Source organism: Coenobita brevimanus, chromosome 26 (assembly GCF_032717465.1).
Source record: "Coenobita brevimanus isolate Jiangsu-jjx chromosome 26, ASM3271746v2, whole genome shotgun sequence".
NCBI lineage: Eukaryota > Metazoa > Arthropoda > Malacostraca > Decapoda > Coenobitidae > Coenobita > Coenobita brevimanus.
Window position 1 is genome coordinate 41954820 of NC_136979.1, and position 17605 is coordinate 41972424.

A 17605-nucleotide genomic window follows, 5' to 3' on the forward strand; every position below is an offset into this window, starting at 1 on the left:
CTTAGGAGAGGACTTATCATAGGCTAATCTAACCCCTCTAGTTAAAAAAGTTTATCCTGGGATGAATAAAATTGTCGGAAAAAATATAATATCATTGGCCTGAAGGGGTTAATGAATCGAACTTAAATTACATTGGTCATACAAGCTAATCTAAGCAAAATGCCAAGTGTTTAAATGCTCTATAAAGTACTCCCACAAAGCCCTCTTAAACTGTAAGTGTGGGCTTCAGAACTGAAATGCCAAGGTGTGGAGTGCTCCACCAAACAATGCTTCCCCAACTTTTGCGCATATGAAGTCCTCCTGAATTGTGATAGTATGGGCTTCAGATGAGGACGAGTGCCAGGGTGAGAGGTTCCCCTGCGGTCAGAGTGCCAAGTGCATCAACACATATGGCTCCTTCCACTGTACCTGCCCATACCCGCTTGTGGGTGACCCCAGGTTCAAATGTGCCAGTGAGTTTTGTGTTATTACTCAAATAAGTGCTGTACATGCCTACACCTACTTGCACTGAGATGGTATTTCCTACTCATATACAGTACAGTTCTCACTGTAGCACACCAGCACCTAGCTCACATATGAATCATTTTCATCATTCAAATATTTCCTCCTTTTCACATTCTACTCTTAGTTTCATCTTCCAACTTTTTATAACCAAGATTTTGCCATCTGTTGACAACACACTTTTCAATCCAATCTCATCCATTTCACATCAGTTTTGTGTACAGATCTCACTTGCTCCAGTTCACCCTTACTGCAAAGTATATTGTAATTGTTGATAACTAAATTACATAGTAACACTGGGGCAAGGAAAATCTTAATACTGTGTGGGGTAGCTTCATGGCTGCATAAGCACAACATTTTTTGAAGTTTCTTGGCATTTTTTAGTGTTTCTAAGTAGGTTCATGGATTTATTCAGAGTCTAGTAATGCTTACTTGTTCTGTAGCAGTAGAGACCACCATAACCAATGCATGTCACTCGAGGATAAAGAATATGATTTTTGCATGTAATATGTGTTTGTATAATTACATGAATTAATGTGGGCTTGGGTACTATTTTTTTTCATCTGTGCAAGCATGGTTTGTGTTGTTTTATTTCTTAGAATTAATTATATGGATTAGCATACTTTTTTTTTGTGAGCCTGATATTTATACTGTATATTGCATGGATTAACATTAGTACCACTACTGTATTTTAATCTGTGGAGGGACAGGAGTCAAGTGTGAGAGCAGAGGAAATGAGTTATTTGAGAGGAGCATGTGGAGTCACATGGAGAGACAGACTGACAAATGAGGATGTGAAGGAGCATTGTGGTGTGGATGTGGATATGATAGGAAGCATTAGGAGAAACACATTGAGGTGGATTGGCCATGTGGAGAGGATGGAGGGTGAGAGACTGATGAGGAGAGTGTATGTGAGTGAGGTGGAAGGGGGGAGAGGGAGGGGGAGGCCAGGGATGAGATGGAGGGATGGAGTGAAGAGGTATATGAGAGAGGAGGGTGTGAGCTGGGAGCAGGGCAGTGAAATGGCAGGGGACAGGGCGACATGGCGGTGATTTTTTTGTGGCCACTCCTTATGGGAATAAGGTGTGTGGCAGTAGATAGATAGAGAACATTATAACACTTGTTCTGTGTCATGCTAAATTTAGCATGTAAATTAGTCTAGAAGTCCATTCACCCATCATCCAATCCTACATTGCCCCACGAGGAGCGTAGGAGCCCGGGGCTAGGCAAGTTGGTCCTGACATTTAAGATTAGAGGGACCAGCCTCACTCATCACTGAGTGGCACTACGTGAGCAATAACTCCAACCATCCCTTGGATATAAACCTTCACCAGCTCAATCCGACTGGAGCATCGCAATTACCCATTGAACCACCAGGTGCCATAATTTGGTTATATGGTTACCACGCAGCATAGTAAATGGTTTCCTGGTGTACAGGAAACCATTTGGCTTGTCACTCAGTGTAGAGTCACCATAGGCAGAAGGAACGGGAAAGAATGAAGGAAAGAAAGACAAAAGAGGAAGTGTAAAGTCACCCGTGGGCAGAAGGACGAGGAAAGAATGAAGTAAAGTAAGACAAAAGAGGAAGTAGTGCATATTTTAATTCATTTTTTGTATCTGTGTAAAGTTTTTGTCAGTAACTGACTGCCCGTAATCAAAATATGGAAGAAGGGACTGTAGGTAACACTTGGTATGAGTAGCAGTTTGATACTTTCAAAAGCTTAGTGATAAAAAAAAAAAAAAAAGCAGCAATTAGTATGCTTGATAATTTAGAGTCCTTGATTACACTTGCTTATGTTGTTTGTTTAACCATGCCTGCCCGTTTGCTCCAGGGTCCATATTCCCCTGTTGGCTGGAAGCTTATAAACTCCTATTCCTTAGCAATGTAGTTTTGCATCTTAAGCCTTACTCTGCTGTTGTATGTGATTTATGCCATGTAATATATACATAGATAGCATAAATTACAAACAGGATAATGAGGCATATATGCAGAAGTTAATTGGTAAGGAAGAGTTATAATTATGTCTCCTAAGCTGACAAGAATATGACTCCAACACATATTGCATCTGCTCGTCCTTCATCTCCCTGACGTCCATACTTGCAGCCCCCTGTGATGGCGTTGAGTGTGGTGCCAATGCATACTGTAAGGCTGATGGAAAAGAGGCCATGTGTATGTGCAACCCAGGCTGGACTTATGACCCTGCAAACATCGCTGCTGGCTGTGTTGGTGAGTTAGAGTGTGGCATCAATACATCACTACAGTTTGTCTACCTTGTTGGAGATTTTCGTCTCAAGCCATTTTGCTGTAGCTCTTTGGCAGCATAAGACAATACTGGGGCTTTCTATCCTTTCCATTGCATCTCGTTATGATGCGCATGCATTCAGCCTGGAGATATAGCAATGTTAGTTCAAGTTAAGTGGATAATGTATAGGCACACAATGATTTTCAGCGTTAGAATGATGAAACTGTTGTCTTATAGCAGTTTTGTTTAGTGTATGAGTGATATAACAATGTGGTGTAACCATAACATATTGATATTCAGTATATCTTATCATCCACATATTAAAGTGAAGGGAATGTTGTTACTACCGGCATTCTTCTGTATTTGTCTCTTTGGTGACTCATGAGATAGTAAACCATCTCAGAATGCACTGGTTTATTGCATATATTGGGGTGATTTAACATCTTTTGTTCTTCACATACATTGTAGTCAAGTAATTTCAAATGTCTGATGATTTAGTGGGGTATGGCAGATGGTTTACAGGCATTCATAAAGTTAAATTATGAGTGCAGCGGCTGTTTAGGGGGAGTAGAAATTATTCATGGATGTCTCATTTCTTGGGTGTTTGGTCTCATATCCATGCCAATATGGAGGGCTGACAAATCAGTATCAATATGAAGCGTAGGATGTATAGTTAAGAATCCTGTCAGAGGTGTTGTATTCAGGTAGTTAATACTTTTTTATCAATTTTGCCTATCAGGTATCAAGGTAAAACATTAACTGATGTAAACTTCAGTTCAGGAGTGGTTAAGCTTGAGATTTGTCATGCTCATCATTGTGTTTTTCCCAAGCTGAGCTTTTGCTATGCTCTCATTCCTTGTTTTTTGGATCCTACTTCACCCTAACCATAGCTGGGATAAAAGGGTAGGATGATGGTGATGATTGTATGATGATGATGATGACGAACTTAATTTTTCCACAGATGTGAATGAGTGTTCTGCAGGGAACCGACCCTCTGGCCAGTGTGGTGACAATGCCATATGCACCAACGCTCCAGGCTCCTTCAGCTGCAAGTGTCCTCAGGGCTTCTCAGGCAATCCTAATACCAAGTGCATGGGTAAGTGATTAAAAAGTTGTCTGCTATCTGGAAGGATGCAAGTTTGATCCAGACTAGAGTATAATTTAATTATTCGAATTTCATTAAATCATACACTTACTGCTTCTCCATAAGACCCACTGACATGTCATAAAAACACCCCCACTTATATTGTTAAATCTGTTTTGAATTAGACAACCCTAGCATTTATTCAATATGGACAGTGGATATCACCATCACAATAATGACATATACAGTACAGGTGTGAGGCATGTCTTGGAAGCCTGGTGGGCCTTCAGGAGCAGAATATAATGTCTGGGCTTGGAGTCAGACATAAGCTCCCTTAAAAGGGATTGCCATGGCAGAAACCTTTTTAGGCTGCTTTATTCATATACTGTATGTTGCCCTGCTGATTCTCATATTTCCTTTTTCTTACTGATGTAATGTTGCCCTGTGCTTATGCCTTAGCTGCTGTTTACAGTATATTCTTAATAAGACTTGAAAAGAATAGAGTCAACATTCATGGCAGTTCATCTAAATTTTATCACTGATATGTAGCTAAATTTTGTGCAAGAAAATTATACAAGTTTGAGAAAAGGAAAACAAGTCACATATAGCTTAACCCATACAATCCTGCCGTCGACATGGTGCCGACAGTAAAAAAGTCTCACTTAATTCCACTGACGTGATGGTGCCGACAGTAAAATTCGAGCCCTGTAGCGTCTCAAATTGCTTCAGTCTAGCTAATTTTTTGCTAAGGAGTACCTTAACGTATTGGCAACATTGTGCCCAAGCACTTGTAGCACTGAGTTTGGTTCAGGGTGGGTGGGTAACATCAGTTGGCCACTGTCTGTCATAGCATCAGGATGTCGCGAAAAAGTGTATGGGATTGGGTGGATATAAAATTTAAAAAATGCCTGGGATGGTACGGGTTAAAGTATTTCAAAATATTTTATATTGGTCAGTTAATACACTACTGTACAAATAAGAATATACAGGTACCTGTAACTTGTAGGTGGTGAAATTTCTTCAGCTGTTCATTGCCATTTTGTCCAAACATATTGGCATTAGTAAATAAAGCACAGTAGAGGTGTATGCAATCCATGAGGGAATTTTATTTTTTTTTATGTATCCATATTTTCATTAGAGCAGTGATGTGTTCTTGTATATTGAGATATTTGTCATGCTTATCCGTGTACCAGCTTACGTAAGGATCTTGTGAAATTGCATGTTATGCTTGAAGTTGCTTATTGTTTGTGACAAGAAATGCTAATAGCATTTTATTAACATGGTACTAATGCATATGCAGTTTCTAATGCTTTGCCTGATTTAGCCGTTTGATTGAGGTGAGTTTCTGGGCTGATAAAATATCTGTTGTAAATGTAAGTAAAGTGGAAAGTTCTCTGCTGTCAAAGGATTGATAATGATAACCTCTAATAGTTTCAACACCTTATATTCCTCTTAACCATTGTGAAATTATTTGATGTTAGCCATAATAAAACACAAGGTGGATAATATACAATCAGAGGGTTAAAGCCATATTGCAGGTTGAAAATGGTTACTGTACAGTATATGGTGCTTGTTAAACCCCTTGAGTCCATTGACTTTCCCCCCTCCCCCCCTCTCTTTTTTTTTCCCATATCCAAATGATTTTATCCACCTCAACAAAGACATTTTAAACTGGAGGGGATGGACATAGCCTTCATTAACTCCTCTGCCAGGAGCTGTCCTAAATTGAGGAATATAATTGGTAATGAAAGAATAAACCAAAAATATATGTCACTAGATTAAAGGGGCTAACCTCTTTACTCAAGAATATTATTTTTATTTTGCTCTTGCTACCTCTGCATGGGTTTATTTATCTTACTGGAGACATCTTTTAGTGAAGGAATTGTTGAAGGCTGTACCTAACTGCTCAAGTCTGAAAGTCTCTTGAGATGAACAAAGCCATCAGAGGATAGCAAGAATAAACTAAAAATTATATTGCCTGGATTCAAGGTGTTAAAATAGTCATAAGCAAATGTAATAAATAAGATCTTAGTTTTATTGATAGTGTTGTTGTTGTGATGAGATGGGGGATGTAAGATTTAAATCCACCAAGCCAGTGACATATTCTTTCTATATCCAGATGGTGCTGTTGAGCATTGGAGAGACCATTTTTAATGATGGGTTAGAAGCAGTCACCATTAACCCATTCACAACCTGATGTCTGTCATAAGCTGAATAAAATCATTTGACGGTAGTAGAATATAACATCAGAATGAGGGGGTTCAGTGCCATCAAGTGATCATTAAGTACCCTTGTGGTTTCATCTAAATGCCACCACTTTAAACATTCTGCAGTTCATTGATATGAATAGCTCTGTTGTAAATTACAAGCTGTAAATTGATTGCTATACCCTCATGGTTCTTTTGTATCACATGTCATTGGTACATTTCATGATTTTGACTCAGATAATCTGAAGACAGCTTAATGATTGCAAATAGTGTAATGTCTGTTTATTTTGATACTGTAGTGTAATATAATGTTTGTTTATTTTGATACAATAGTATAATGTATAGGCATGTAAAATAAAGCAACAAAATTATTCAGCATAAGGTGTTGAACTACGGGAGAAAAATATAATGCATGTCAAACTAACAACTTTCTGTAACCTCTCTTATCTCCAGTCAACTAACAGTGCTTTTCTCCTTTGCTAACCAATTGCCTCCTCTCTCCTCCCGTGTCCTCAACTATGATGTGCGATTAGATGTAAACGAGTGTCTAGGCTACCCATTCCCGTGTGGTAAGAATGCCAAGTGTACCAACAACCGTGGAAACTACACCTGTTCCTGCCCTCATCCCTTCAGTGGAGATCCCAAAGTGGAATGTGGTTAGTAATCACAGTCCTAACGAAGTGGGTTACACGGCACAAAATGTATGATTATAATGATTAGTTTTACTCACCTGCTTGTGCACTGTTACTGCCTTTGCCTGCTTTAATGATGCTTCCTTTACTTCCATTTGCAAAAGGCAGTCCCAGTACTTTGATACCACAGTATTGTGTGTGTGTGTGTGTGTGTGTGTGTGTGTGTGTGTGTGTGTGTGTGTGTGTGTGTGTGTGTGTGTGTGTGTGTGTGTGTGTGTGTGTGTGTGTGTGTGTGTGTGTGTGTGTGTGTGTGTGTTTTTGCCTAGTTGTATTTACCTGGTTGTGATATACAGGAAATGAGCTGCGTTTGTTGGATCCTGTCACTGTGTCTCAGCCAATCAAACTTTGCATTAAACTCATTTAAGTTTTTGGGCTGGATTATCTCTTTGTCCAGGCTATTCCACAGGTCAGTGCATCTATGTGGAAAACTGCATTTCTTGATATCCTTCAAGCAACTTGTCTTTTTCAGTTTCTTTCCATGTCCTCTTCTTGCTCCCCTATCCCATACAAACAGATCTTCTCTGTCAGTTTTGTCTACTGTACTCCCGTCATGGCCCTGAACACTGCAAGCATGTCGCCCTTCTCCTTTCTTTTAAGGAAGGCAGACCCGGCTTTCTAGTCTTTCGTTGTACGATAGATCTGCTAGGCAAGGGACCTTCGTGGTTGCTGCTCTTTGTATTCTCTCGATCTTGTTTATATCTTTCATTTTATGTGGGGGCCACACCACTGTCACATATTCTAACCTGGGGCAGATCATAGCCATTATAAGTTTTTTCTTCATCTCTTCGTCCATGTATTGAAATGCCACTCGTGTGTACATGTCTCTCTGACAGTCTTGTTAATATGTTTTTCAGTTGACCAAGTATCCTGGTCCAACACTTCCAGGTCCTTCTCTTCTCTTGCTTTTATGATTGGTTCCTTTGCCAGCAAGTAATTCAGTGATGGCCTCTTAGTACTTTTACCCATTTCCAATATTTGCATTATTTGTGCATTGAATTTCATATCTCCTACCTGGCTCCAGTCATAAATCCTGCAGTATTTTACAATCCACTTCATCTTCTACTTTCCTCATGATCTTTGCATCATCTTCAAGCAGACATGCATAACTGTTCATCCCATCTACCATATCATTTACATAAATCAGGAACATTATGGGTGCCAGCACCAAGCCCTGCAGGACTCCACTTGTTACTTCCTTCCACCCTGACATCCTGTCATTTATTACTGTCCTTATCTGTCGGGTCTCTCATGAAATCTCTCATCTACTCCAAAAGGTTCCCCTTCAGTCCTCGTATGTGCTCCAATTTCCACATTAGGCGCATATGGGGTACCTTGTCAATGGCTTTTCAGATCTAAGTACAGTACACACAATCCACCCAACTATCTCTTTCCTGTAGCAAATCATTTGCCTTTGAGTATAAGCTTAGCAGATAAGAGACACATGACCTTCCATTTCTGAATCCAACCTGACTTTCTGCCAAAATGTCCATCGTCTCCAGCTATTTTATCCACCTGTCTTTCAAGATCCTCTCGCACAATTTTGTGTCCATGCTGTCATCACTCCTCCTCCCGTTTTTCCATTTTTTTGTCTCTTTGTCCATAGTTTGTATTCACCATCTCCCACTCGTATATCAATATCCTCTCTTAACTTGGTCTCTGCAAAGCACATAATATCTGGCTCATTTACCCTCAAGAAATCGTTGATTTCTAGCCCAACCGAGATTAAGCCATCTGCGTTAGCATACACCATTTTCAATCCTTTTGTGTTGTTTTTTATTCCGTTCTTCTCCCTTCCTGTCTCAGTTGGTACCACTTCCTCAATTTCTGATCCATAACTCTCCAATAGAACTCTCTTCCCTTCCTCTATTCTCAGGTTGTTTTTTTTCCGTAGCTTTCATGACTATCTCTTTTATTTTAGCTTTTTCATCCTCATTTGCATCTCTCCTTATCCAAACATTCTTGAACCCCTCCTTGTCAGCTAGTTTCCATGTCCTGTTAATAATCTCATTTACCATGACCTCTGGCCGAAACTTAATTTTTAATGGCTGCGCCCCTCCCTCCTCCTATCTTCCCCGCCTAAACACCTCTTCAGTCTCTTTTTGAGCTTTGTTGTAACCCTCCATAACTGTTGATACTATCTCTTTAGCCCATCTCAGTTCTTCTTTTCCTTTTCTGATCTTACTGACATAGACTTTTCTTTCAATCCTGAAATTATCACACATTTTTTCTTACTTGCAACATCCCTGACTAGAGAGTCTCTGCTTTCTTTCTCCACCATTTCCTGGTTTTCTTTTCCCTGCTGTTTAAAATCTCCCTTAGATTTGTTTTTCCTTCCTCCTGAATTTTCTTCACCTCATGTGCTCTTCCTTTAATTTCCCTGATGTGTTCATCAGTTGGTAAAACAGCCAACCAGAATAACCGATAATCCTGACCATAATGCCTATTTCTTCGATCTATTCAGGACAAATAATCCAGATCAGTACAGAATAGAAGTGCTGTCACCACTTTCATGCTCCTACCACAATCTCATCAAAGCTTTATTAGTCAGTTCCCCCAAACCTCCCCATTCTGACCTGTCAGGGTGACCAGATGGCACGTTGATAGGGCAGACTGGAATGGATTCAGAAATTATCTTGCTGATATTCAGTGGCAGTCTTTCTTCTCCAGTGACATTAATTCTACTCAGTCCCAGATTAATGACTTAGTGCAGGCTGATATGGAATTTTTCATACCAAGTCATCATTTTACTAAAAGATCAGACTCCCCAAAATGGTTTAATAGCAGTTGTGTGAGAGCAACAACCGAAAAGTCATTGGCATATAACTCTTACTTAGAATAAGAAACATGAATGCTCAGTCAATTCAAACTTGCAAGAAACCATGCAAAAGTAGTAATAAATATCTCTAAATAAAACTTTTTTCACAACCAGGCATCCAAATTATTAAACAGTCCTAAAGATAATAAAATATTCTGGTCAGCTCTCAGTTCTTTCAATAATAACTTTAACAAGTCATCACCCATTCCCCCACTAAAATCTTCAGATTGTAACATTACTATGGTAGGACAAATCTAAACTGGCGGCTAGGGTGGGGCACAAAGCTCTGTACAGTGTTGCCACGTTTTCCATACACGTGATTCCCCCCCCCTCTCTCTCTCTCTCTCTCTCTCTCTCTCTCTCTCTCTCTCTCCTGGGGGAGATGTGCATCACCCTGGGGTATTTTGTTTCTTTTATGAGTGACTTATAAACCTATGCTTTCATTTCTTTTTTTTTTTATAATATCTAATTATATTTAAAAAGCCAACGGCCATACCACGTTGAGTACACCGCTTCCCGTCCAATCAGCGAAGTTAAGCAACGTTGGGTCTGGTTAGTACTTGGATGGGTGACCGCCTGGGAACACCAGATGCTGTTGGCATCCCTATGTGTCAAGTGGGGTTGGTGGATGATTAGTGCCCCTCCCTGTAAAACAAATAACTCTAAGCCCTTGGCCACCCCATGTGGGATACATGGCATCTGGCAATGAATGAATGAATGAATATTTAAAAACATTTATTATTGTTTTACATATGTCGCCAGATGACCTCGCTGGTGCGGCGCTATGATTTTTCATTCAGTCACTCTCTCCCTCCTTCCTTCCCTCCCTTAATCCATCCCTCAACACCTCCTCTGGCCTGGCTTCCTCCCCCCTCCCTTCTCTCTCTCTCTCTCTCTCTCTCTCTCTCTCTCTCTTTCTCTCTCACTCATCTGTGGTGTTTTAGGATACATTTTGGTTATTTTCTTTAACATTATATTGTACATATTGTAAATTCGACTTTATTTCCACACCACCCAGGAGGTAAGGACACAAAGGAAAGTGACACGAGGAGGCTCTCGGGTTAGTGTGGGTCTAGTGTTGCCGCTCACGAGGGTTTAATATATTATTTTTTCTTTTACTAAGAAATTGGCATATTTTTACTTATATTCCTGCACATTATCTTATAATCATAATTGTGGCATGATTACCCACCCCAGAAATATGGTAAAAGCCAATAAAAGTGACCACATTTTTTTTTAACAACACCAAAATATTGATGCCACGTTTCTGTATTGCCGTATAAATATTTCATGCATAATAAGTTTACTGTTCTTTCATATATTATAATACACACGTTAACATTGCAGTCATATGTGTGTATCGTATTTGTGTTGTCTTTTACATACGTAACAGCCGTTTCACATCGCGGGTTTGGGAAACATAGCACCGCTGTACAGAGGGTCAAGCCACACTCTAGCCGCCAGTTTAGATTTGTACCACCATAATGATCCACATGGTAAAGCGAACGTCCTTGCCAGTACATTTGCCAGTAATTCTACTTTAGAGGAAGTTAGCCAGAATGTCCCTATACTAGAGCTTGACTCTCCAGAAATTGCTCCACTTAAGATACACACTAGATATGTAAACTCCATCCTAGACAATTTACCAACTAACAAAGCTCCAGGTCCAGATGGAATTCCTCCAATTGTTTTGAAAAAAATGTTCCCCTGAACTTGCTCCTATTCTAGCTAAATTATTCAGACTATGCATATATGAGGCCATTAGAGGGAAAACCAGGTAAGCGTCAAAAAAAGAAAACAGAAAAAAATGCTGTTAATGTTTGTGTACTTTAAATATGACATAACTTTTCAACCAATGAAGATATTCTGCTCTTGTTTTTTTCCCCATGTAGCCTAATTCATCTACTTTTCCGTAATGATACTCAGACGCTGATAATTAGTGGTATTTTAAATGAAAAAATTCAATAACATCTTCTTTCTCCTCTTGTTAGACAACAATCGACGACAAAGTAGCAGTACTTTTACCCATAATATGTGTTATTGTAGGTCAGCTATAAGATATTGAGACAGAAAATATGTCAGTAGGTAAGTAAGGACATGTGCCTTTATGGTGGTGTCATAAAAAAAAGCTTGGTGGTATGCGTCGAGCCACACGATTGGCGCGTCTTGAAGCCACCTCCTGCTGTGTAGCGCTCGCCTGGTTTTCCCTCTCACTCTTAGTCTCACATACATGCGACTTACAATAAGTGCGTGTTTTGACATGAATACTATGGTAAAATCGCCTTAACTCAAGTAGGAAAACCGGACATGATGTTGGTTTCCAAGGATGCAGTACTTGGGAGAAGAAAATACTAAGCCAAAATGGACCTAATGGTAATGTCATGGAGTGGTTGGCTATCAATAGCAGTACGGTCGTTCACAGCCCTTTAAAAATCGTAATTTTGAACCATCTTAGGGACATCTTTTTCACTTAAACCCTTGTTGTAGTGGTAGAAGAGGATTTGGGGAATAAAGTGGTATATGTAACTCCGTTTCTGGCTGGGATGGTGCTTACCTGGTTTTCCCTCCAAGAGCCTCATATGCTTCATCATTCCATGATTCTTGGAAAGAAGCCAATATCCATCCAATTCTGAAGAAACGAAGCTCCTCTGACCCCTCTGATTACAGACCAATAATTATCACGTCTTCTCTTGGTAAAGTATTTGAGATTGTAATTAATAAGCACATGGTTAAACATCTTGAATCCAACTACGTAATTGGTGATAGACAGTATGGTTTTCATCACGAAAGATCCACTGTTGACATACCCAGTCTCCTGACTCATACTATCCATCAATCAATTGACCAACATGGAAAAACTCATGCAGTAGCCCTTGATATTTCTGAAGCTTTTGACAGAGTAAGGCACAATTCACTGCTATCCAAACTCCCTTGCTATAGTCTAATGTCTTTTGTTCCTCTGATTTCCTCATAACTCAGTGACAGAAAGATGAGAGTTAAAGTAGATGATGTACATTCCAATTTCCACTCAATTAATGCCGGCATACCACAAGGATCAGTTCTGGCTCCAACCTTGTTCCTAATTCATATTAATGATCTCTTATCTGTCACACAAAATCCCATCCATTCACATGCAGATGACCCAAAACTTCACTGTTCTTTCACACTTAAACACCCATTCACAAAGGTCAGTATCTCTAACCTACAGCTGAGTACTGTACAGCAATCTCCATAAATCAAGACTTCTCTAAGATCGCTGAATGGGGACAATAAACATTGTCTCATTTAATGCTAGTAAAACCAAATACAGTAAACCCTCGATATAACGAACTAACTGGGTGGAGGGGTGGGTTGCTATATCTGAAAGTTTGCTGTATATGAGGGGTTCGGTATTTCCAAGGGATTAATGAACTCAGTTCAATATATAATGGGAGTTGTTTGGTCCCACCTACTCAGACATAACCTAAACTAACCCGAAGTTTTACATGGAGAATTCAATGGTTTATGAAATTGTACATGTAAATACAATATTGTATGAAGTTGTACATATAAATACAATACCAATAATAAGAATGCAGTATAATGTAGTATAGTTACAGTACATTTACTGTGCCAGGTAGGGATGCTGTTGAAGTCCACTTACTGTGCCAGGAAGGGATGCTGTTGAAGTCCACTTACTGTGCCAGGAAGGGATGCTGTTGAAGTCCACTTACTGTGCCAGGAAGGGATACTGTTGAAGGATGCTTACTATGCCAGGAAGGGATTCTGTTGTCACTGTGGGCTGATTTGTGAACTTCCTCTGCATTTAGCAACCTTTGTTTGCAAAATCTGGGGGAAGTTTGGTTGTGATTTGGCCATTCACTATATCTGAAATTCGCAGTAGCAGGGTTCGTTATATCGAGGGTTTATTGTATATACAGTACAATTTATAAATACACAGATATTGCCTAAATTCCAATATTACCATCAGTGCTGCTAATATGTATCTATCTCTATCTATTGCCAGACGCCTCAATCCCATTTGGGTTGGCCACAAACAAATCGCCTCCAAGTCGCCCTGTCCCCCGCCATCTCACTGCCCTGCTCCCAACTCACACCCCCCTCTCTCATATACCTCTCCACCCCATCCCTCCATCTCATCCTCGGCCTCCCCCTCCCTCTTCCCCCATCCACCTCACTCACATACACTCTCTTCGTCAGTCTTTCACCCTCCATCCTCTCCACATGGCCAAACCACCTCAGTGTGTTCCTCATAACGCTTCCTATCACATCCACATCAACACCACAACGCTCCTTTATATCCTCATTCGTCAGCCTGTCTCTCCATGTGACTCCACAGGCTCCTTGTAAATAACTCATTTCCACTGCTCTCACTCTTGACTTGTGTCCTTCCAGCAACGTCCAAGCTTCACTTCCGTACGTTAGAGTTGGTATCACAATACTGTCATGTAGTAACTTTTTCACTTCCATGCTCAATTCCCTGTTTTTTATCACTGCTTTCAAAGAACCAGCAACCTTTCTTCCCTGCTGTACCCTTTCAAGCACAACACCCTCCAAACCTCCATCCTTACTCATCACACTACCCAAGTACTTAAACATACTCACATTTTCCAATTCCTCACCATCCAACCTCGCTGTACATTCACTGACTTCACCTGTCTCAAAGACCATCACTTCACTCTTCCCTACATCCATATCTTTAAAAGTATTGAAATTTTTTGTGTTTCTCTTAACAATACCCTCAGCTGGACCTCTCATGTTAGATCACTTGCTAAAACTGTTTGAAAGAAACTTGTTTTATTGTTCAGAGTCTGTAACTTCATTGATTAGCAGCTAACTATAATTTATAAGAATCATGTGCTCTTTCAGCTGGAATATTTCTCACCCCTGTTGAATGGATGTGGAGAGGTAGTAGTAAAACAACTAGACAAAATTCAGATAAGGCTGTTAGAATGATTAATAACCCCACTATTATGAATAAACTACCTCCCCCTCAAGTAGGTAGGAATGTTGCCTCCCTTGCATTGTTTTATACAGTCAGACCCCTACTTACGAAGGATCAACTTATGCAAAATCCGCAGATATAAAAAAAATTGTGTGTGAGGGGGGGAGGTCAGTCATAGCAAGGAAGGATGGGGTCAGGTGAAGACCCTAACAATGAGGTGAGGTGATAATTGCGGGTCAGGGAAGGGTAGTGGATACGTGCAGGAGTGGAGACAATAATGAACTTTAATCTGGGAGGGAGAGAGAGAGAGAGGTAGAGAGGATAACACAGAAGTAGGTATGGAATAGAAAGGCAATAGGGGTAGAGGGAAAGAACTTTGTGTCCTCATTAATTATGGGATTAGGGTTGGGTTGGAGAGGAGAGAGAGAGAGAGAGAGAGAGGACAGCACAGAAGTAGATATGGAGTAGAAAGGCGATAGGGGTAGAGGGAAAGAACTTTGTGTCCTCAGTAATTATGGGATTGGGGTTGGGTTGGAGAGAGAGTGAGAGGATAGCACAGAAGTAGGTATGGAGTAGAAAGGAGGTGGGGTTGAGGGAAAGAACTTATGTATCCTTAGTAATTATGGGATTAGTGTTGGGCTGGAGAGAGAGAGAGAGATAGAGATAGAGAGAGGGGGGGGGGAAAGAGAGTATAATGAGAGATGGACTTATGAAAAAAATGATTTACGAAAGACCTTCAAGAACCAATTATTTTCACAAGTTTGGGACAGCCTGTTGATACTTTTATGGCAAATGCTCAGACGAAGTTGCATCCATTGTGCCACTTCTCCATGCCTTCCCCCATGCTGTGCAGGCATCTGGTAGCACTCATGACTAGACTGTTGCACTGCCATATTGCAGAACTTCTGCCTATCAGAATTCTTTTACTCCTTCCCCCCAAAATTCATCCTACAGTTGTTCAAGTCCAACTGTTAGAGATTTTTTGTGAATGGAAGACACCTGTAATCTGGTGTATGGGTTATATTTTTTATTCATTTTTTTTCTTTCCTCTTCAATTAAAAAAAAAAAGTATCCTTGTTTTTTATTCATACTCATCAAGTTTACTTTTCATCCTGTTCCTTTCCTTTTCTAGCCTCTTATTTTCCCTCTTGAGCAGCTTTATTTCATTTGTGGCTGATTCATTGCTCACTTTTAACTCTGTTACTTCTCTGTCTCTTGGTCAACACTGCGTGAGCAAATGTTCTCTAACTCATTTTTCAACACCTTGATCTCCTCCTTTTGTTCTGAGGTCCATTCCTATAACTCTCTTATCACATCCCATACCTGTTGTAATTCCCGTGCATTCCTCTCAGCCACTTTGTCCACACCAGCTACTCCTGTTTAGTTCAGCTTAATGCTCCCGTTGCTTTGGTCTTCATTGGAGAATCCTGCAATTTCGATTTCATTGGATGCAAACAGTGGACTATTTCCTTCCGCCATGATGCGGTATGTACGAAAATTTAAATCGTCACCGTGTTGAATTCCTGTTGGACAGAATCCTCCAGCTTTTTTTTTTTTTACTTAATTTAGATGGGACCACCACTCACGCACTCAATTCACATAATCACAATAGGCAGGCCTCCTTTTTGCTGCTAGTTCAGTATTATTTCCCCACGATCAGCACGGAGCTCCTTTGCAGTCGACATCGTGTGTGTGTGTGTGTGTGTGTGTGTGTGTGTGTGTGTGTGTGTGTGTGTGTGTGTGTGTGTGTGTGTGTGTGTGTGTGTGTGTGTGTGTGTGCGCAAGGGGGGGGGTGGATTTCAGATGAAAGATAAACCATCTGCATTGTATAATGTGGTATTAAAATTCCCACAAATCTGCAGTGATTGTCTTCAATAAATCAATATCATACCCTTAAAGGTATGTGCATATGGACAGCAAAAGCCATCACTTTATTCTTTCTGACACAGATATTGATGAGTGCCAGCAGCCAAGCGTGTGTGGACTGGGGGCAGTGTGCACCAACACTTTGGGCTCCTACACCTGTACCTGTCCCCCCAACACTGTAGCAGACCCTGACCCCTTCACACAGTGCCTCGATATCATGAAGTGCTCCATAGATGATGACTGCCCCGGCAATGCCCTTTGCCTTGTCAACCAGTGCATGTGTCCTGAACCTAATATTGGGGATGATTGTAGACGTGAGTATCAGCAAGTTTGCATATGGTTGGTGGTTGACTTGTTCTCTGATATTCAGTTATATCTGGCAGGTAATGTGAAGTGCATCTTTAAACCCCCCAATATACACATGGGTATTTCTGTGAGATAAAGTCAGGATTCCAGGAGTTTGAATGGTGAGTGAATTAGTGTTACGCCAGTTGTACTTGCCACACTGTTGACGGTTATCCTTTCTTGGGCTTTCTCTTAGTTTCTCTTGTGGACATTACTATATATTATCCTTAGATGGAGGAAAAAAGTTGAATGTTGATGATTATAGTTTTTGTTGATTTGTCATTATAGACAGTATACTCAGACAGATTATCCTATTCTTTCATAGATCCATGTGAAGATGTTCGCTGTGGTCCCAATGCTAATTGCAAGCTGATCAATGGGCAGCCCAAGTGCATCTGTGAGCAAGGATATAATGGCAACCCTATAAGTGTGTTTGGTTGTACTGATATCAATGAGTGTTCCAATAGCCCATGTGGAGCCCAGGCAGTGTGTCGTAATGAACCTGGTACTTTCACGTGTGAGTGCCCCACTGGCTTTGAAGGAAACCCAGCCCGTGAAGGCTGTGTGGAGAAGAAGTCACCTGGTTGTGGCCCTACCCAACCTTGCCAAGCTGGGGAGCAGTGTGTGACAGACGATGCCATTGGTGAAAATGTATGTGTGTGTCGTCGTGGATACATACGTGATCAGGCCACTGGACGCTGCCGAGACATCAACGAGTGCATTGAGACTCAGCCTGCCTGTGGATTGAATGCCAACTGTAGGAACCTGCCTGGTTCTTATGATTGCCAGTGTCCCCCAGGATTTGTCGGCAACCCATTCAGCAGCTGTGAGAGTGAGTATATAATCTAAGATGCAGTTGTCTTTAATGTTTGAAATTGGTATAAAATTGTGATTGAGTATCTAATTT

The 17605-nt window shown here is 40.6% G+C and overlaps 1 protein-coding gene and 1 non-coding gene across 2 annotated transcripts in view; both read left to right on the forward strand.

The window, feature by feature from the left end:
• dpy (fibrillin-like protein dumpy) overlaps positions 1–17605 on the forward strand; it is a 442341-nt gene that overhangs the window by 176101 nt on the left and 248635 nt on the right. Inside the window, 5 exon segments of the mRNA XM_080267992.1 lie at positions 2606–2728; positions 3706–3840; positions 6569–6691; positions 16437–16667; positions 17024–17530. Of these exon segments, the coding sequence (XP_080124118.1) occupies positions 2606–2728; positions 3706–3840; positions 6569–6691; positions 16437–16667; positions 17024–17530 (1119 nt within the window).
• LOC145394285 (5S ribosomal RNA) lies at positions 10025–10143 on the forward strand. Its single transcript, XR_013896358.1, has one exon. It is a non-coding gene; the product is annotated as a 5S ribosomal RNA (ribosomal RNA).